The 22,580-nt window shown below is 43.0% G+C and overlaps 2 protein-coding genes across 3 annotated transcripts in view; both read right to left on the bottom strand.

Annotated features, from left to right (window-relative positions):
- LOC117365113 (cytochrome P450 2A5-like) overlaps positions 1–13,284 on the bottom strand; it is a 58,491-nt gene extending 45,207 nt beyond the window's left edge. For both annotated transcript variants that reach the window (XM_033955085.1, XM_033955086.1), the window contains exon 1: positions 13,105–13,284. In XM_033955085.1, coding sequence (XP_033810976.1) covers positions 13,105–13,284 — 180 coding nt within the window. The remainder of the gene's footprint in view (positions 1–13,104) is intronic.
- An 8,405-nt stretch (positions 13,285–21,689) lies between these two features.
- Positions 21,690–22,580, bottom strand: part of LOC117365112 (cytochrome P450 2G1-like) — a 61,552-nt gene continuing 60,661 nt past the window's right edge. The window contains exon 9 of the mRNA XM_033955082.1: positions 21,690–22,424. Within this exon, the coding sequence (XP_033810973.1) occupies positions 22,243–22,424 (182 nt within the window). The 3' untranslated portion in view covers positions 21,690–22,242. The remainder of the gene's footprint in view (positions 22,425–22,580) is intronic.

The raw sequence follows: 22,580 nt of genomic DNA, 5'->3' as shown, positions 1-22,580 counted from the left end.
ATTAATTGCTTAATTAATAAATTGTGTTGTTGTCAAGTTTGATATCAGGATTATTTCATATCAATGTATAGATTGTGCTTTTGATTGAAATTGTACTGTTTTGATCAATATGTGATAATATTCATAAGGTTGTCCTAAAACTAGGATTATTCTGTAGTTGTTTCAAAGGTTTTAGACCTACATAATGATAGAATGGAAGAGGTGAAAGTAGGCCTCTTTCTAGTTTCAACCATGATGGTTTCATGTTGTTACTTTGGACAAAAAGGAACACTAGCATGAATGTGGTAGTTAAGAATGCATCAGGTTGATGATGTCAATAAGTGCCCTTTTAATGGCATCTGACATTGCCACAGCTATTTTGGAGAAAGCCCAATGTGCGTGATGGAATTTGAAAGATAAGATAGTCCCCCAGTACAGCTTGCAGACAAAGCAAAACAGCAGTGCTACTGTCGGGATTAAGCCTGTTGAAAGATTATTATGCTGGCAGGATTTATGTGAAGAGACTGATGAGACATTTATATCAAATTGGGAGACCGTAGAGAAAGCCTGGTCCCTATTCAAGGACACGGTGCAAGAAGCACAAAACCTGTACATCCCCAGGTTTAGGAAAGGATGCAAAAAAAATCGAACAAAAGACCCGGTATGGATAACAAATGAAGTGAAGAAGGCGATAGGTGACAAGAAGAAATCTTTCTGAAAATGGAAAAAGGACCCAACCAAGGAAAACCGGAAGGAACATAAAACACAGCAGAAAAACTGTCACCGAGTGGTTAGGAAAGCAAAAAGAGAATACGAGGAGAGGCTGGCTGTGGAAGCAAAAAACTTCAAAATGTTCTTCAGATACGTTAAAGGGAGGCAACCGGCGAGGGAGGAAGTAGGACCGTTGGATGATGGAGGCAGAAAGGGAGTGGTAAAGGAGGAAAAAGAGGTAGCTGACAGGTTGAACAAATTCTTCATGTCGGTCTTCACAAGCGAGGACACATCCTATGTACCAGAACCTGAAGAGATCATAAGTGGAGATCGAGAAGAAAAACTGGTGCATATAGAGATAAGCCATGAGGATGTCCTCCTGATAGACTGAAAAGCGACAAATCGCCGGGCCCGGACGGAATCCACCCAAGGGTTCTAAAAGAGCTAAGAAACGAAATAGCGAAACACTCCGACAAATTTGTGACCTATCCTTGAACACTGGGGAGATCCCAGAGGACTGGAAAATAGCTAACGTCACACCTATTTTTAAAAAGGGATCAAGGGGTGACCCCGGGAACTACAGGCCGGTAAGCTTGACTTCAGTTCCGGGCAAGATGATGGAAGCACTGATAAAGGACAGCATCTGTGAACACATAGAAACAAACGGACAACTGAAAGCGAGCCAACATGGCTTCTGCGAGGGATGGTCGTGTCAAACAAACTTACTGCACTTCTTTGAAGGAATAAGCAGCCAGATGGACAAAGGGGAACCCATAGACATAATTTACCTCTACTTCCAAAAAGCCTTTGACAAGGTACCCCATGAGCGACTACTTAGAAAGCTGCGTAACCACGGGGTGGAAGGGGACATATACAGATGGATTAAACACTGGTTGGCACACAGAAAACAAAGGGTTGGGGTGAAGGGCCAATACTCAGGCTGGCGGAGGGTCACGAGCAGTGTTCTGCAGGGGTCGGTGCTTGGACCACTGCTGTTCAAAGTATTTATAAACGACCTGGAAACGGGGACGAAGTGTGAAGTTATAAAATTTGCGGATGACACCAAACTCTGCAGCAGGGTTAGAACTGCTGAGGAATGCGAAGATCTACAAAGAGACCTAAACAAACTGGAAGAGTGGGCAAATAAATGGCAAATGAGATTTAATATAGAGAAATGCAAGGTCATGCATATAGGGAAAAAGAACCTGATGTTCAGCTACAAAATGGGGGCATCGGTGCTAGGGGAAAGCAACCTTGAAAAGGACTTGGGTGTGCTAGTGGATACAACAATGAAATCAATGGCACAATGTGCAGCAGCCTCAAAGAAAGCAAATAGAATGTTGGGTATTATTAAGAAGGGTATCACAACCAGGGCGAAGGAAGTCATCATGCTGCTGTATCGGGCGATAGTGCGCCCGCACCTGGAGTACTGTGTCCAGTATTGGTCGCCGTACCTCAAGAAGGACATGGCGATGCTTGAGAGGGTCCAGAGAAGAGCGACAAAAATGATAAAAGGTATGGAAAACCTTCCATACGAAGACAAGTTAGAAAGGCTGGGGCTCTTCTCCCTGGAAAAGCAGAGACTCAGAGGAGACATGATAGTGACTTTCAAGATCATGAAAGGCATCGAGAAGATAGACAGGGACAGATTCTTCAGACTATTGGGGACCACAAGTACAAGGGGGCACTCGGAGAAGCTGAAAGGGGACAGGTTTAGAACCAATGCTATGAAATTCTTTTTCACTCAGAGGGTGGTGGACACCTGGAACGCGCTGCCGGAGGTTGTGATAGGACAGAGTACACTACGGGGTTTTAAAGAAAGATTGGATAAATTCCTGAAAGATAGGGGGATTGAGGGATACAGATAGAGGTAGAGATGGGATATAGAGAGAATATAGATAGAGACCAAGGGGGATTTAAGGTTTCAGGCAAAGATCACCGTACAGGTCATGGGCATGATGGGCCGCTGCGGGTGCGGACTGTAACAACCCCAGCCCTAGAGCTAGGCTTGTCCCAGGTAGGAATCCCCAAACTACTAGACTGCAACTAAAAAGAGCAGATCAGTGCAGTAGTTCTGTTAGTCCCAAAGTTGCTGAGCATAAAAAGTCTGACTTTGTGCAGGGTCTCAGGGGGGAGGGGGAATGTCATAGGAACAGCCTCAAGGAACCTGAGATAGCCGGTAGGAAGGAACAGCCCAGAAGTCAGCCTAATGCTGGAATTGCTCAGCTACTGAAACTAATTAGGGCTCAGGAGAAAGCCCAGCAATCCAGGAAGCTTAAATTGGTAGCTCCTGAGCCAAGGGAAGAAGAGGTCTTCAGAGCCAGTTCTCCTCCCTCTCACCTGGAGAATGAGATTGAGATGGAAGAACTAGAAGCCTTCCCTGGAGCAAGCCAATTATCCAGCCTTCCTTCTACAGAAGATATGGACACTTCTATGGAACCTGCTGAGGAACTTATGGACGAGAGTTAAGTGTTTTTTTCTCTCTTGCCTGTTTGGAATTGCTGCTGACAATTGGTGAGCAGTGCTGGGCTTGTTGCTGAAGCTCAGTGTTTTTGTTTTTGGAAACTTTTTGAAACAGTTGTGTTTCTCTCTTTTTGCTACTGCTCGCAGGGGACTTGAAAACTAACTGGGGATAGTGTGGGGTGAGTCCCCGAAGATCTTTGGGTTGGGATTGTGGGGCCAGTTTTGTCAAATGTTAATTGTGTGGACTCAGCTGCACCCCTCCCCCACCGGCTTAGTAAGCTGAGGTGGAAAGCCTGTTGTTTCAAAGGCGAGTGCAGTACTTTGGACTTTGATAGAGGAACTTTTGAATAAGTTACACTTAAAGACTATGCAAGCTGGCTTCTCCGGATTGCTATAGTTCTGTTATGGACTGTGAATTTATTCCTGGAAGTTAGACCGGGATACTTACCTGTGGAAAGGCAGAGGCCTGTGAGTTTTGTTAAGGCCTCTTATTTTTGATTTTGTATGCAAGCCTGTTTTGAGAAACAGTACCTATACTGACAGCACTGCCAATTCCAGAGTGCTGCCTGATTAAAGCTTGCTCTCATACAGAACTTCTGGTTTGATATTCTTTTGTTCTTGGGGAATGTTTTATTACCCTACTATTAATGCCAGCAGGACCCTTCTACCTTAAGAAGGCACGCTCGGGACTATCCCACCAAAAAAGTGGAACCTAGCCAAAGAGGACTTCGCAGAAGTCTTACTTAATAACTCCTTAACAAGCCCATACAACCTTCTATGTGGTGACTTCAACATCCACCTAGAGCAGCTAGATCAACCAGAAGTATCGGATTTCTGGTCACTCATCACCCAACTAAGCTTCTTCAAACCCCCCCCCCCAATCAAAACTCATCAAAGAGGTCATCAACTAGACTTGGTGACCTTCTCCTCCAAAGTCCTGTCCAGCCCAAAATTTAATTGGACACATGCCAATTGGTCAGACTCCCTTTGGTCTGATCACAGACTCTGTGACTTTTCCATTGTCTGCCAACAAAAACCCTCAAAAAATAGCAAAACAAGAAACATCAAAACCCTCACCACCAGGGGAAAGATAGACCCAGAGGAATTCTGGGCCCGCTACGAAAAGAACTCAAAACTTAGCGAAGAAACGGAACAACTTATGACAGACTGGATCAACGACAGCACAAACATTTTAAACGAAATAGCCCCCATAAAAACCCGCCAAATTAGAACTAGAAAGCAGGAGGGATGGTTTGATGCAGAGCTATTACAGATGAAGAGGGACCTTAGAAAATCAGAAAGAGTATGGCGAAAATCCGAATCCCAGGAACACAGAGATGCCTGGAGACTCAAACTAAAAATCTATAAAAACCTGACCAAAGAAAAACGTAAAAAATTATATTCACACAAAATTGGTGACTTTACAAATAACAGTAGCAATCTCTTTAAGCTGGTTAATGACCTATACTACATCGAGACACTCACCAACAACCACGAAGATTCCACATTAACTGCAAACACCTTAGCTGACTTCTTCATCTCCAAGACTCAAAAACTAAGATCTACTTTACCTACCTCGACTAATCCCCTTGAGCTTTTTCCCATTCTTACTGATACCGACATATACAAACCAGACCAAGGGTCCAGAGCAGATCTATACTGGAACCAATTCAAAACACTGGACTGGGAAACCTTCAATAAATTCTACAACAAATATTCTAACTCCTTCTGCAAACTAGACACCTGCCCTCCAAACGTCATGAAAACTGCACCCATCCATTTCAAAGCCAACATGCTATCCTGGGTGAACTTCCTACTTTCCTCAGGATACTTTCCACCTGAGCAAGGCCATATTATGTTAACCCCAATCATAAAAAACACGAAAGAACCCCCAAATGCCCCTTCTAATTACAGACCTATCGCTAGCATCCCTCTATTCACCAAAATAGCTGAAGGGATAGTAAATGCTGAACTCACCGCATACCTGGATAAATTCAACATACTATGTGACAAGCAATCGGGCTTTCGAACAGACCACAGCACTGAAACCATCATTGCAGCCTTATTTGACTTCTTGCACACCCTCTTTAGCCTGGGCTCCAGCGCCTTGATCCTTCAACTCGATTTGAGCAGTGCGTTCGACCTAGTAGACCACAACATTCTCCTAGAATGCCTGACCCACAATGGCATCGCCGACCAGGCCTTCAGCTGGTTTCACGGATTCCTACGAAACAGATCCTACAGAGTTCGCAAAAACGATTCCTCCTCAGCTAGCTGGGTTAACTCCTGCGGGGTGCCGCAAGGCTCCCCCCTGTCCCCCACTCTATTTAATATCTACCTCGCCTCCCTGGGTAACCTCCTTCACAACCTCAAACTCAAATCCTTCATCTACGCAGATGACATCACAATAGTCATCCCACTCACCACCTTCTCCCCAGATCTACTAGCCTACATCACAAGCATACTTAATCAGATAGAACTCTGGATGCTATCCTACAGATTAAAACTAAACCCGGACAAAACAAAATTCTACCTAGCCTCCCCCAATGAAAAAATCAAAGACTCCACAATCCAAGTGAAAGGCTTGGTCTTCCCCCTCGAACAAACATTAAAAATACTGGGAGTCACTCTAGACAAACATCTATCCCTAGAAAATCACACTGATCTTACTGTCAAGAAATGCTTCTCGGTGCTCTGGAAACTGCGCACCATAAAAAAATACTTTGACGACTCCTCTTTCCGCCTTCTGGTACAGTCCTCCGTTCTGAGCGTACTAGACTATTGCAATGTCATTTATCTGAGCGCCACAAAGAAAACCCTTAGGAGATTAAAATTGATCCAGAACACTGCCGTCCGCCTTATATTCGGCCTGAACAAATGGGACCACATCACACCCTTCTACCACCAACTGCATTGGCTCCCATTCGAACCCAGAGTCCTATTCAAATTCGCCTGCTTCTGCTACAAAACAGTTTTTGGCCTATTACCTAGATACCTCAATCACCATTTCACTCTGAATCTCACCAACAAGAAATCCCGCAGAATCCAGCTGTTTGTCTTCCCACCCCTAAAATTATGTCATTTCAAAAGATTTCTCGACAAAACCTTTGCTTACCAGGCGTCCAAGCTGAACCCTTGGCTTACCCAAATGATACTCGAGGCCCCCTCTTACCTTAGTTTCAGAAAACTTCTCAAAACGCACCTCTTCCGCGAACAGGCCTCTTAATCCCTCTTGCCCCCTATTTTCTCCCCTTTCCCACACTACCCCGTTCTTTCGGCTCTCCCTCTTCCCCCCCTCCCCCGATTTTATCTCTCTCTTGCTATATCATACCTTACAACCCTTCCTTCTGTATTACCGTTACCTCTCCTTAATCTCTTCAAAGAGTTCCCCCCCCCGCTTCATTGCCTGTAACTTTGTCAAAATTTTGTAAATACGTGTGTTTTCACGGACCTTAATTAATGGATGTGAACCGCCTAGAACTCTATGGGTATGGCGGTATACAAGAATAAAATTATTATTATTATTATTATTATTATTTTGCACACTGCCCGGTAGCCATTCTGACAACCTAGTACCGGGGCTGTGACAGGACTGCTGGTCGCGATGGACCTCTGGTCTGACCCAGCAGAGGCAACTTCTTATGTTCTTATGTTCTTATGATAAGTACTTGTGTTTATTGTCCAGCTGACTTTGATCTATATTTCTTGATGCACCTACTATTTTGAGCTGAGATGATGTGAATTATGAACTAACTACATTCCTTGGCAGCACTGTATCGCAAATTATTACAAAGAACCTTGAAAGATATGTTTATTGTTGTGTTTAACTGTTTGGGAAAGTGGCGTTTTTTTTTACCAATGATGATAAAAGCTCCACAGGATTAAGTTGTTTATCCAGGAGCTGGGTTACTGAGGTCTTTTTCTCCGTTTTTGAGAGGGTATGAGCTATTGGAGGATGCAGGTCCTGTGAATGCTCTAGACCAGTGGTTCCTAACCCCGTCCTGGAGGACCACCAGGCCAATCAGGTCTTCAGGCTAGCCCTAATGAATGCAAGAGATAGATTTGCATATAATGGAAGTGATAGGCATGCAAATCTGCTCCATGCATATGCATTAGGGCTAGCCTGAAAACCTGATTGGCCTGGTGGTCCTCCAGGACAGGGATGGGAACCACTGCTCTAGACAGGACATTGTTTTTTTTAAATATTATTTGGTATAAATGTCTGGATCCTAATTTATTAATGTAGACATTTTGGCTAATGCACCATAACATACTTTGTCTCAAAATAAATGCTCAGTGTGATAGTCATGAAAACAAAGAAGATTTACTCTTCCCTTGTCTTTATTTTGTTGTAGTTTTCATAAGGCAATTCTTTGACAATTTCTTATAAAAGTCTTTAGAGAATAATATGAGTATCATAAGCTATTATAAAACACCACTAGAGCAATCAACATTTTAGCAGTGGACAATTGGCTATAAATTTGGATATCAGCAATGGATCTACTTTTGCCATAATGCATGATGAATTGCGATACAGGAAAATCTGTGCACGATGGGTTCCCAAACAGCTCACTGATCTGCACATCTGGAGGTTGCGACCCAGTTCCTGAGAAGGTATGAAGAAGATCTGAGTATTCTGGAGAGAATTGTTGTGGTGACAAGACATAGGTTCATCACTATGACCCGGAGAGCAAAGGCAATGCATGATGAAGTAAAGGAAGTGGTGCTTACCTGTCATCAGGAGCAGCCAAGAAACGTCTTCCCTGCAGGAATGCAGAAGCTAGTTAAATGATAGAACAAATGCGTTGTCATGCATGGGGACTATGTGGAAAAGTGACATGGTCAATTGCTCACAGTTACTACTATTAAAGCCATTAAATGTATTTTGCCTTTATTTTTTGATTTACCCTCTGTTCTATCCCCGGGCAGTCAGGTAGTGACACGTTGCTTGATTCTGGCGTGGTCCCCCCAGAACTAAGGGAGCCTTTCAGGTTGGTTATTACCAGGCAAACGCCTAGCATTGCTCATTTAAAGGTCTTTTAAAGAATATCATTTAGTCAGAATGGCCGTAAGAAAAAAATATAAACTTTATTTGGCCAAAGGCCTCAAAATCATAGTCCATAACAGGTTTCAATGCAAGCATGAAAACATAACCAAAAGAAAAGATTCCTCAAAACCAAACTTTAACTGTTACCAGCTCTGGACTTTACTAGGCAAATTATATACAGTTCTCTTCACCAGAGTCTTAAGGTTAGGCATATTTTATGCAGGCAAAAAGAATACAATCCTTTAGCTTAAATGCTTCCCTGTTGGACAACAGCTGAAATAAGCAGCTCCCTATTCCTGAGCTGCAGGATGGAAGATTATGGTAGTGATTAACAAGCCAGCACTACTGGGCTATTGGCACAGGTAGCCATGAGAAAGAGACAGAATCATTTACACTGCTGTGAAGCAAGTTCTTTAGCAAGGCACACAGACAGCTGTATATCATTCAGAGAAAACATAGCAGTTTTACACTCCTAGATTCTCAATCCGTTTCTGAGAAGCATGCAGGCTAAATGTAATTAACAAGCTGCTATAGTAACCACTAACAGCTGATGTCCTCACACGGAGTCTGTGCACAGTGAATCAGAGCAACAAACAGGCTGAGTTTCCTGCTCAGCATTTGGCTTAATTTAGTCACTGTTTTGTACAGTGAAGGATACTGTCCCTTTGCTTAAAGCACAGGAGAAAATTTTTAAAAAACTTTACAGTCCAAAATTATCCTCTCTGGTAGACCACACAGTCTGCTTACCAGGAAAAAAAAGCCATGGAAAACATCAAAAAAACTCACATTTGTTTCAAGCCACTTCCATTTGCTCTGGCCAAACCTCAATAGCAGCACTGTGGTCTGCTACGATCATAGCTTCATCTGGCTCTGAGGAAAAGACACCTGAAGGAAGGTTTCCTTCAACTTGCTCATCTCTCATTTCCCAGTCAGGGCTGGTTGCCTGCCTGGTCTGGGGTAAGCTCAGTCCCATTCTGAGCTTCCTGTCTCTCCTTCTGTCCTCCTCCGTCGCTTTGCTCTCTGCAGAGCCTCGCTATAAGCTGAAGAAAAAAAACACACTCCCTTGGCTTCAGTGGGGGAAGGGCTTTCCTTCCTCAGCCTGGGACGTTTCTCTGAAAGAAAACTGTCTGTCGGTTTTCTGCCTTACAGGAACTGGATAATAGTAGGGCAGAGATTTCCTGCTTTGCTTTGGTACTGCCTTAGGTAAGGAAAACCTTTCCTGTTCTGTCTCAGTCTCATCTCCACTACTCATAGGGTAGTCAGCTAAATTACTGTCATGGGCTCTGACCTGGTCTGCCCTTCTGCACTGGGGTTTATATGTTTTCTTATATTCTCCTGTGATAAACCTCTGGTCTGCAGTAGGTTTGTCACAAAGAACAAGTTTAAATGTTTATGTTAAAATGTATAAGTAAGGTGTGCTCTATGGACTTAAATCTCCAGAGGGCTTTGCTTCTCCCAGAGAGCTAGGCTGTATCCACAGAGCTTAAGCCCGCCCTTCTTTTTCAGTCTGAGAGAGAATAGTTGCCATGTTTGTGGACCCTTCATTGCTAACACAGTTTAGTTTTATATCTAAGACTGGAGAACAGTGCTATATCCACAAGGTGTGGACACACTCCCAGGTCCCTGTTTTAAGTAGGAGGGGCCTGGTAGAGTAAGAAGATTCTGTGACAAAGTTGAACTGCCTTGAAGTCATCAATTTTGTGTGTTAATTCTTCATATCTACTATAATAAAACGCTAAACGCGCATGCACACTCTTACCTGCGTGTTCCCTGATCCCTGATCTGTATGTCTGTGGCAGATAAGAGTACGCATGCACGCTTAGGGTTCCATTCTAACGACCGGCAGCAGGTAACATGCCGTGGCTTCCCCCCCCCCAGCGCCGACCCTACCCGGCACACCTGAAACCCCCGTTGACCCTCCCAACCGAACCTCCCACCGCGAGACAAACACAAAGCTCCCGGCTCCAGCAGTCCCTGATGCGGCAGAGGAAATTAGGGCAGTAGAAGACCACGAAGCAACGTGTTTACTGTGCCTCGGACGCTGCTGCAGCTGGGAGGTTTTTCGGCCTTCTAGTGGTGGGATGGTCGGCTAGGAGGGTCAATGGGGATTTGGATGTGCCGGGTAGGGTCGGCGCCGGGTGGGGGTTAAATGGAAACATGCTGTTCAGGGGAATGGGAGGCAGGCTGGCATCGGGAGGGGGGGTGGGGGGGGGTTAAATGGAAACATGCTGCTCAGGGGGATGGAAGGTAGGCAGGCAGGCTGGCATTGGGGGTGGGGGTGGGACAAAGTCTGGAAGATAGTGATGGGGACATAGGAAGGAGACACTGGGGGCACTAAGTACATAGAAAAGGGCACTGAGGGCACTAAGGACATAGGATGCACTGAGGGCACTAAGCAGGACAGAGGCACTGGGGGCACTAAGGACATAGAAAGGGGCACTGAGGGCACTAAGGACATAGGATGCACTGAGGGCACTAAGCAGGACAGAGGCACTGGGGGCACTAAGGACACGGGAAGGAGGCACTGGGGGCACTAAAGACATGGGAAGGAAGCACTGGGGGCACTAAGGACATGGGAAGGAGGCACTGGGGGCATTATGGACACAGGAAGAAGGTACTGGAGGCACTAAAGACGTAAGAAGGGGTACTAAGGACATGGGAAAGAGGCACTAGGGGCACTAAGGACATAGGAAGAGACACAGACAGAAAAAATGATAGACAGACAGGCAGCGTCCAAGGAGAGAGAGACAAAGAAAAAAAAACCCAGACAGACAGACATCTACTCTAGCACCCGTTAATGTAATAGGCCTAAACACTAGTTATTAAAGAAAGCTGTTCAAGAAATACAGAGTCTGGCTGGTAACACTAAGGGCTCCTTTTACGAAGGTGTGCTAGGGCCTTAATGTGTGGAATAGTGCATACTAAATTGCCATGCGCACTAGCCACTACCGCCTCCTTTTGAGCAGACGGTATATTTTTGGCTAGCGCACGCTATAGCTCACGCTAATCCAGTACGTACACTTAAAACGCTAGCAGACCTTCGTAAAAGGAGCCCTAAGATTACAGAATTGCCAGTATACCTCAGAGTGAGTTCAACAGTGTTTGGCTATTCAGAGTTCTATTTTTCAGTACAAAACCTGTTCAGGAAAGCTGTAAAATGTTCAGTAAGCTATAGTCAGCATACCCTCAAATTATTTTTACTGCACAGGTGTGTGAATTAATAGCAGCTTCTAGTGAAGTCAGTGAACAATTTCTAGCAAGTTTCTATTATTGAAAACCAGCATTCTTAAGATAAGTACCAGTATATTCTTTTGAAATTTGCTTAAAAGGACTGCTAGTTTGAACTTGATGTTGCAATATTTATGATGCTATGATGAACAATCAGATTTCATTCACCAGAGAGCATTAATGGTTGAAGAGATCAAACTGAGCACCTTATATCATAATATAATTTTGAAGCATTTTGTACTTTATTTTTGAATCTGCTGTCTTATCTTTGACTTGAACAGTGTAATTTTAAATCTATTCCATTTGATGTCTGGATTCATTTTTTTTTTTTTCACAAAAATTTCTTCAGTGTGTTGATATCTTAGAATTTAATGGTGGGAACTCTGAGAGCATGCTCCAGTTTGAATGACATGTTAGTTTTCAAATTTAATATCTTCAGCAGAAATTCTTCTGTTAATGTTATGGGTTATGAGCCTTCAATCCCTTTTGAGATTCCCAAGATTCAAAAATTATCAGGATCTATTGTTTGATTCTGCTAATTCAGCATTTAATTTGATGTAATGTGGTGTCTTATATACCACTAAGGGCTCCTTTTACTAAGCTGTGATAGTGGTTTTAGCGTGCGCCTAGTGCGCGTTAAACTTCTGTGCACGCTAGACCTTAATGCCAGCATTGAGCTGGTGTTAGTTCTAGTCATGTAGCGTGGGTTTAGCGCACGCTAAAATCCTGCATGCGCTAAAAATGCTATCGCAGCTTAGTATAAGGAGCCCCAAATCTCCCAAAGGATTCAAAGTGGTTTAAAAAACAATTAAATTGACTTAACTAATGGCTTTCCTCATATAAAATCTGATATACTGAAGGAAATGGTTCAGATTTAACTCAGAAAACTATTGACACCCAATGCAAAGTTTTAAGTACTTGTGAAATTTGTTTCCATCCTTTTTTCCATAATAATTGTAGAGTCCATCCGTAATCATTATTCTTACTTCTGCTAAGGTACAGATTGAGCGAGGGGTATCAACTATCACCTGGGTGTGCATATCCCATCTGCACCCTGTCGCTGATGCATTTTACTATTCATTTCCATAAGAATGCTTATCCCTCCTGGTTCCATATCACAGAGAATACATAGGGCCAGATTCTATAAATGGTGCCTAAGGGTACCCACATTGTAGGCACCACTCTGCATGGTTGTCAATCAACCACTATGCACCACTTACAGAATCATGTCTAGCAGCGTCTAAGCAGAATTAGACATCACTAGGCACTGTACTAGTAGGTGCCAGTACATTAGGCCAGGTTCTATCCCGCTTGAATAGCAACACCTAAGTTTGCCATGCTTATTCTTCACCCCTAACCATGCCTACTTTTAAGATGTTAGGCATCACTAGGCACCTCAACTTAGGCATCCTGATTTAGTTTAGGTTTGTTTGTTTTTTGTTATTGGTTGGACAATTACCATGCCAATTAAGACAATAGAAAAGGTTGCTCGCATATTTCAAAGTTAAGTGTCACCAGACATCCTTAATTAGGGCACCTTGTTGCACCTAATGTATGCATTCTATACAGAATCCAGCCCATAGTGGGTAAAACTGTCCCATTTGGATAAGAATCATGAGTTAAAAACAAACTATTGGTCTTTCCTGGCCAGGCACAGGATAGGAAACCAGACTTACCTTCATAAGAGCTTTGCCTGTTCCATTGGTTTCTATCTGCAATAAGTTGCCTATAAACGGAAGAGGAGTTGGCCCTGGAGGAAGTTTGTCTCTTTGGTACATTCTCTTCCTTACGAAGAAGATCATTAGGCAGGAAAGAGAGACAGCAAGAAAAAGGGTCTGTGCCACAGCAACATCCATCATGAGAGGGAGCAAGGTTTTTTCTTCTTATCCTGGATTGGGTTCTCTCACACGTTTGATCCTGTCGCTCTTTTAAGAATTTATGTCCTATATGTCAATGTTCATTTTACCAGACTTTGCACAGATGTCAATATCATTTCAGGCACATACTAAGTCTGATGAGTCTTTAGATGTCAAAATCTGCGTTGAACACAGTGCAAGTGGGAGGGTTCTAATCATTTCCCAGTAGCAATTGAAGTCTGCCAAAAATTCTAATTGTCAGCAAGCCACACCTATACCTCAAAGAGTAGGTCCTCCTACATAGATCCAGACATGCATCAACAGAAATTTGCAGCTTAATTACTGGACTGAATTGGATTTCCATAAAGTCTAGAACAGTGGTTCTTAACCTTGTTGGAGGTACTGAACCCCACCAGTTTCATATGCGTATTCACCGAACCCTTCTTTATTCCCTTAGTTTTGCCGAAGCTAGACTAGAATTACTCAACTTGGCATTGCAAATCATGCAATTAGGACGCTGACTCCCATCACGTTCCGTTATACATGTGAATCCATATTGTACATATTCGTCCGACCACTTTCGTATTTTGCTCGACATAGTTAGTAAGGGATTAAAATATTAAGATAGGTATCACACGACATACCATCACAACAGTTACAATTCGACTACTGTGCGCATCAAATCCCCTGCAGCACAGATAGGCCAAGCGATGTTGCGTGATCACCTGCAGCCAATTATGGACAAGCGGGGCGTATCATCACGAATCATAAGCGCTTCGGTCACGTTCAATCATCTATCAGTTAAATCACAAATTTTGATCAGGAATTGATTGATGTATATAAGGCGTTAGTTACAGATTGATAGATCAAGAAACCGAGTACACGATCAGTCTTGATCAAAATCACTGAATAACTGATAGATGATTGAACGTGACCGAAGCGCTATATGAGTCGGAGGTGTGTTTTGACCTCCGCCGAACATGTGAGACTGACTCATCGAACCCCTGGGGTTCAGACGAACCCAGGTTAAGAACCACTGGTCTAGAATGAAGGTATCTGTGCCATGGAAGCATCTCTAGTGAGGTGGAAATTAACATTTTATCTTCATATCTTTATCTTCAAGAGCAGTGCGACCCAGCACTGGATTGTTCTATCTCTGTGAATCTTCTGTCTGGAAGCAACGAGTCAGGGCTGAAGCAGCTTGGAAGCCCGAGCTGATATCTGTCCTGTCTGGACTTTTGCCGTTGGGATTATTTAAAATATGCTGAGGCAACAGAGCTGCTTCAGGAAGTTGGACTTCTGCCAGACTTATTTGATTTTGGTTTTCAATTTTTTCTTCAGTTTATGAATTATTTTAAATTTTATTCCATTGTTTTTACCCCTATTCTTATTTTATTAACTGAATTCTATTGTTTAACGGTTCCTCCCTTCTATTCCTTTTTACATATTACTTTAATTCATTTAGCTATCATTTACATAGATGGTGCTTCTATCTGTAAAGTTAGGAATTTCTATAAAATATTCTACATGCTTCTCTCCTCTCCACTCCTTCCTGCCCTCCATAGTCGTCCCTACCCTCTTCTAACCCCTTCCTCTGTAATGTCGCCTAGAGCTTGTATAGGTATGTGCAACACACAAATGGAAGAAATAAAATATATATATTAAAACCCGCTACTACCCAATGTATTTTTCCATTTATGTTAAATTCTAAATATAAAAATTGTAACTTTTCCCCTCCTCCCCAACCCTTCTTGTTTGTCCAATGTTATTTGTCTTTTGTTTAAAATTTTTTTGTTAATTTTTGTTACTCTAATTGTATTACCACATCCTTGTGGTTTTTAAAATGTACATCGCTTAGATACTGTTATAAGCGATTCATCAAATGAATATTAAACTTGAAACTTAAACTTGATATTTTGAATTAGAGTTCCCATATTTTCTATTCTGACAATCTTTTTAAAATGTATGTCCTACTGTAAATGTCTGCTTCTCATTTCATGGCATTTTATTCTGATGACAATCTCATTTCAAAATGTGCATTCTTGATAGGAACATGTGGAAGCTTAAGGCTTCTACTGCTTGTTCTGTTTCCTATTAATGGCCGACAAGCCATTACTATACTCCAGATTTATTTATCTTAACGGCATGTCAAGAAGAGCCTATAAACTTAATGTTGAAATTTTATTTTCAATTAATTTAATTTATTTTAAAACAATAAATAGTTTTAAAGAATATTTTATATGAATTGAATACTTAGCTTAACTGGTGGTTGGTGGTTAGCAAGGGATTAATGAGCCAACATGTTTCACCCGTAGAGGGGGTTTCCTCAGGGCTACTATCCCTACAATAAGAAAACCTCACTTTAGTAGGGGAAACGCTAAGTATAAATATCAACAGCATACACACTATAAATATTAACCATACGTGCCTACCTTTTTAGTACCGATTCTTCACGACATGACCACCCAATCTAAGTCTTTTTAAGATGGCCGCGGCGTGGTAAAAATCACCCTTAAATCTCCCTGAACCCGGAAGTGAGGTGTGGAAGGGAGGGGCCAACCGTCCGATCCCTTGCATCACCCCAAGACCGGAGGGGCTTTTATACTAAGTGTCAATCATTATTTCCTAACTCCCATTGAATTTTAGGGGAGGATTTCATAGAACTCCCAGGGAAAAATCACAGAAGAGATGACCATTCTAATTCAACTTCTAAAAAAATATATCTCTCCTATGATCTCTGAAAAGTGCCAGAATTCAGGAGGGCTGATTAGGGCCAGCCTAGCAATTATGCAAAACTAGGTAAACGCCTACAGTATCTTTCTTGGGTGGCACCAAAGACCAGCAAATTGCAATATTTAATTAAAGTATGATGTCCAATTATGTCTCTTCATACCTACCAAGAAGGCGCTATGTCATCAGGCTGGGGGATCCCCGCTACAGATAAGGGACAGTCTGTCAGCATTCCTGCTGGCTTGGGTTTGCATTTTGTCCAACCAATTTGTTCTGGACTTTATTTGGTTGGGCTACAATTGGAATTCGCCTGGCCTCTGACCAGTTGGTTAGTTGAATCTCCCACAGGGCACCCGGATAAGGCACTCTAAGTACTTGCTGGATATTCAAGTTCTAGAGCGGATGCTGCCCAACCTTTCCAGCTCTGGCAGATACTCTATATACTTTGTCATGCTAATGATTGACTCAGACAGCTGGAGGCCTATTCTGGAGCTGCAGCACGTACATGAGGCTCTCAAGATTCCATATTTTCACATGGAAACAGTGTGATCTGTCATAGCAGCAGTAGCCCCAGAAAAGTCCCTTGCCTCTTGTGACAAGTCCAGTGCATCTCTTGACTTGTCACAGTTTAAAAGTAGAAAGAATCATGTTTCAAAGGTGGGGAAAGCTCACCAGGAAAGTTTCTCCAGCTCTCAGATAGTTGAGGCTGACTATCCAGACACAGTTCCTTCAAGTCCCAATCCCTGGCAGTAGAGAATGACACGGTGGCGGTTTACCCGCGGCTACCGCGTTTATCCGTGGGTAACCTGCCAAAACGGGGAATGAAAAATAGCAGCCTCTGCGGGGACGGGGACAAGGCCATTCACTGCCCCGTGGAGCGGTGAATGGTCTTGTCACCGCAGTGAGGCATCAAGGATCGCGTGGTCCCCGCAGCCCCCACCCGCCCACCGGCTCGATCGTTTAACCAGCTTCCTCTCTCCACCTCACCTTAGTTTACCGGCTTTCTTTTTCGGCGACCGGCACGCTTTCAAAGAGCCGCGCATGCGTGGCTGCTCAGTATTCAATCTTCTGCTCTGACCCAACCGGAAACAGGAAGTTGCAGCAGAGCTGAAGATTGAACTTTGAGCAGCCGCGCATGTGCGGCTCTTTGAAAGCATGCCAGTCACCGAAAAAGAAAGCCGGCAAACTAAGGTGAGGTGGAGAGAGGAAGCTGGTTAAACGATCGAGCCGGCATGTGGGTGGGGGCTGCGAGGACCGCGTGTTCCCGGCTCACACAAGGAAGGAGGGAGTGAAAGGGAAAAAGTTTCTCTTCCTTGGAAATAGATTCTGAAGTGACCTCATCAAAGAAGACCAGCACTAAATGTACAAGAAATCCCTTAAACAATGTCAAAAGAGCCCAAAAGAGAAAACTGTTACTGCTGTGAGACTCCATTATTGAAGGAATCAACTTGAAATCACAGTTCAAGAGACAGGAAAAGGTTAAATGCGTCATGGAATTCTCAGCCACAAAACAAACCAAATTTTGAATGAAATCAGAGCAGACAGTAAGAATGATAAAATTGATGTCTAATGCTGAGGCTTTAGAAATAATGCCTCAGCAATACAATTTTCAGAAGTTCTATTTGCTCATGGTAAGGGAGAAGAGAGACTGCTAGTGATGGTGGGGGGACTGATAGAAGATATGAAAGAAGGGTGGGTAGAAAGGAACAGATGGTAAAGGAGGGAGGGAAGGGTGGTAGTGGAAAGGAATAGAAAAGGCATTGAAAGAGGGAAGAGAGGAACAGACCCTGAAGGGAAATGTGGAAGGCAGAGTGGGGAGAAGACGCTGGAAGGGAAGAAGACAGATGCCAGACTATGGGGGAGCGGAGGGAAGAAGATTGGTGCTAGACCAATTGTGGGAGGGGGTGAAGGGAGAGGCACAGTAACAGCAAATGGAAGACGTAGAGAGAAGACACACAGTGGATGGAAGGAATTGAATGAGAAGATGTGGAAAGCAGAAACCAGACAACAAAGGTAGAAAAAAAAATTCTATTTATGTACACGTATTTATTTTTTGCTTTAGGATAAAGTAGTATATTAGTTGTGTTGATAAAAATGTATAAACCCTGCCAGCTGAACATCTCTTTCTCTAGTTCAGCAGCAGGAACTTTGATTTATAAGAAAGGAATAAGCTAAATATTGCAGTACTAAGGCTTATATGGATGCTGCGGGGACGGTGACGGGGCGGTGAATGGGATGGCAGTGGCGGTGAAGGGGCGGTGAAAGGGATGGCGGTGACGGTGACAAGGCGGTGAAGGGAACGGCGGTGACGGGGCGGTGCAGAGGATGGTGGGCCGGGGACGGTGCAGTGACGGGGACATATTTTTTCCCCGTGTCATTCTCTATCTGGCAGGATAGGTTAATCCGTTCTGGAGGGAAAGCTAGTAGAAACCAACAAATGAAACCCCTTAAACCTTCCTTAAAGAAATAGTCTCATTTACCTGGTAACAATCTGCAACTTGGCAAAAGGGGAAGCCAGAGCTTTGTGTAGATTTGGGCGTGGCTCTCACCAACAAAAGCCAGAGCCTCAGACAGAATGGGGGCAAAGTGAAAAGAAGCAAACAGAGCAGGAAGAGGCAGAAGAGCAAGCACTTCCAGGCTCTGATTGGGAAGGGCCTTAAACAACCTGTGACAAACAGAACCTCAGGCCCTCACTGGTACATCCCAGGATGCACTGGAGAGGGGAAGGACCGCCATTTTGAAGAGGCAGGCCTGTTGGCCAGAGGGAGTAGGCATCCTTCTGGCCAGCCATCTAAAAGGTAAGGGGGAGAGGGTGGCGGTTGTTGGAGGCATGGGGATGTGTTGCTTGGTGGCGGAGAGAGTGGACATCTCTCCTGCAGCAGGGGGGGGGGAGAGGGGGATTATAATACAGGGTTTTGTTTTTTTTTCATTAGCCACAGTTAAGACACATGCCACAAGATGCGCTTTTAACAGTGCTGGCACTGTACCGGCACCCTCAACCATTTGCTGATTTTTTTGCTGACAAAAGCTAATGCCACTCTTGGAGAATGACTTGGGGGATCTTTAAGAATCCACCAGAGTGCTCCTTTCAATATTCAAGAGCCCATTTGCATGGCAGTGTTGTAGACTGCTAGAAAGCTTGCTAAAGACTGAGATAAGCCATTTTGGTAATCAGCCACTAAAATGCATGCAGGCTAAATCGTCTGGAACCAGTTTAGCGACTGCATTAAAGGCAATCTTAAGTTTTGAGAATCTGGCCCTGGGTGTCCAAATGGCAGATGAAATTTAATTTGTCCAAAAGCAAAGTGATGCACATTGGGAAGAATAATCCAAATCATCGTTACCAGATGCTAGGGTCCACCTTAGGAGTCAGCACCCAAGAAAAAGATCTAGGTATCATAGCAGACAATACATTGAAACCATCCTCCCAAAGTGTGGTGGAATTATTAAGAAAGGGCTGGTAAATAAGACCAAGAATATTATAATGCCTCTATATTGCTCCATGATGTGAGCTCACCTTGAATGTTGTGTTCAGTTCGGAGGGGGGGAGGGGGAGGAATCAGAGCTGATATCAGCATTTGGCTGTTGATTGGCAATTTAAATGGGCCAGAGCCTCTCTGACCCACTTAAATCACTCAATATCAGCCCCTACTATTTTGTTAACAGCATAATAATAGCAAAATGACCAAGTACAAACATAAATACAATAAACGAGTTAAACTTGAAAACATGAAATTGAAACCTAATAATAGGATTATCATGAAACAGTATGAAAAATATATACATTTAACAGCACTGAAATTCAGATTACAGAGATATGGTGTCAGCATAATACTAATGAAACATCTTAATAAGCCCACATTAGAACACCCCAATAACAGAGAAAAATACAATGTCAGCATAATATTAATGAAACACCGAATAAGCACATCCTATTCTAACAATGTGCCCCTGATGCAGTCAGCAGTTGGATGAAACGTGGCCACTTCTGGTTTCTGTCACCTAAACTTCCTGGGCCCGATATTCAAACTAATTTAAATGAGCAGGAGAGACTTCTAACCATTTAAATCAGCCGTCTGGACCTAACCAGGCATTTTCAGCAATATGTAACTGGACGGTGCTGCTGAAAATGACCAGTTAGTGTCCAAGTCAAAATTGGCTATTTTGGGAGTGTTCTGGGAGTGAGACCAGCACTTAAATGGTTAAGTGCCAATATTCCATAGTGTAAGGGAACAATGTAGTTTTTGTTTTATTTTGGATTGGAATCTCCCAGGTGTTTGATCCAGTCAGTCTTTTTATAATCTCTGTCCTATGTGTTGGCTTCTTATTTCTCCAGATTTTGCCCTAAAATACAATCTCATTTCAGATATGAACTAAACTTGATGCTTCCAAATATCTCAAAATCTGCATTCTTGATAAGAACACATTGACATAAAAGGGCTATTCCACAGAACAGTTTGATCTTTCTCTCCCTTTTTATTTGTTAACAAGGTCATATCTATACCTCGGCTATTAAGGTCATGCCAAGAAGAATCAGGGCGTAAACCAGTATCTTTACTCCTACAGTTAGCAGATTATAGCATAACATTTTGGATCACATTAGTTTTCCATAGAAAGTAGAGGAGTAGGATGCTGGTTAGGGCATCAGAATGGGAACCAGAAAGTCCAGTTTCAAATACCACAACAGTTTCTTTTACCATTTGGCCAGTCTCTTAACCTTTCATTATTTTGGGATAGCTTAGGACAGCAATGGCAATTCACCTCACTCACTGCCTGATTAAATATAGTGATTGCAAATCTAACACCAGTATTTTCCACAAAAATACACATACATACAGATACAGAGGCATAGCTAGGTTTTCATGTCAAGGGGAGCAGATTTTTGTAAAATAGGCACCTCTGTGAGGCTGAAGGTGCTAAGAGAAAAGGAAAGGTTAAAATTCACATAGGAATAGGTGGTCAATGGCATGGATTTTTGAAAAGGCTAAAATGGGATAGGGCTGGGGTGAGGCTAGGGTAGGGTGGCATGGGGTATAGCAATTCAACTTTACATCCTTAAGAAGGAAACACCAGTGTCAATCCATTGGAGCCTTTTTACCCTAAGCCATCTGGTCAGGTCAGCCATGCATGACAGTTTATATACTGACCTGAGTCATAGCCTGACAGCCAAATTTGGGCGGGCCTGAGCCCAAAGTGTGGAGACATCTCTCTCTTAACCTCCCTTCCTCCCCTCCCATGAAGCAGATTCTCTCCCTTCCCAACCCCCAGCCCATGTGACATATTTTCTTTCTCCCACCATTTCCACCCTCCAGCCCAGCCCGTGCAGCAAATTCTCTCTCTCCTTTCCTTCCCACCTCCCTCAGACCATATACTATTTCTTCAGGTCACTGGTAGCAGCTCCTACATGCTGCCAGCAGCTGACCTAGAAGCCTTCTATCTTATGCAAAACGCAAACACGTCAGAGGGAAGACTTCTGGGTCAGCTACCAGCAGCATGTACAAACTTTTGTGGGTGGTCAGCAGCTACTGGGTAGTCAAGTCTGAAACAAAACTGGGCGGGCAAGGCCTGCCTATGGCTACGTCCCAGTACTGACTAATATAAAAAGCATCCCTTTGAACCAATTAATACAGAGCATCCACATGTAACCTGTGAAGTATCTAATCCCATACAAAACACAGCGATCTCTTCGCTCTACCGATCAATGTTTATTAGCTGTTCCATCTCTAAAAATTATAGGTACTAGAAGAGCAGATATATTTACTGTTGCTGGTCCACAAAGGTGGAATAAACTCCCTCAATTTATTAGAATAGAACAAAATATTACAACATTTAAAAAACTTTTAAAAACATATTTATTTAAAGATGCTTTCGACTTTTAACAGTTCATTTAAATTTCTTACGTTTTAGTATTAATGCTTAAGAAGTGTGCTCGTGCTACCTTGTGCTACCTCTTTTACCCTACCTTTTGTTCTTTCCCTTTATTCTTCCGAAACCCGAAATTGTAACTTTAACCTTTCCCTTACCCCTCAAGTAAGTTTTAATTGTTTTTATGTTATGTTAATATAACTATTATGTTAAGTTTCCAATCTCTTTTTATTATATTATGTACATCGCTTAGAAATTGTAATAGGCGATCCATCAAAAGATTGAATAAACTTGAAACTTGATCACTACACAGCTCCTGATCCACGTTCAATATCTTTCCATCTGCCAGACTCAGTCTTTGTATTAACGAGGGATGAACGAGATTTCATAGAAATGAGGGAAGTTTGAAAAGTTGCTCACTGCAGGGCTAATGTCGATGTCCTTGGGAGGTGTTTTGGATTTCAAGCTAAAATTCTGTAGGATGGAGACAAAGAACACAAAGAGTTCCATCCGTGCCAGGCCCTCTCCCAGACAGATGCGCTTCCCTAAAGACCAAAAGAGAAAATAAATATTCTTTTCATTATATCCTGCTACATCCCATTTGACTGAACTCATTCCTGTTTAGGGCAATTTTCAAAAGTCATTCACCCCAATAAATAAATTGTCTAGAATGTTTTACCTTGTACATAAGTGAAGCTGCA

Source organism: Geotrypetes seraphini, chromosome 8 (genome assembly GCF_902459505.1).
Source record: "Geotrypetes seraphini chromosome 8, aGeoSer1.1, whole genome shotgun sequence".
In the NCBI taxonomy this organism is placed as follows: Eukaryota; Metazoa; Chordata; class Amphibia; order Gymnophiona; family Dermophiidae; genus Geotrypetes; species Geotrypetes seraphini.
The sequence above is the reverse complement of the archived record's forward strand: the minus strand, read 5'-3'. Positions and strand labels throughout refer to the sequence as shown.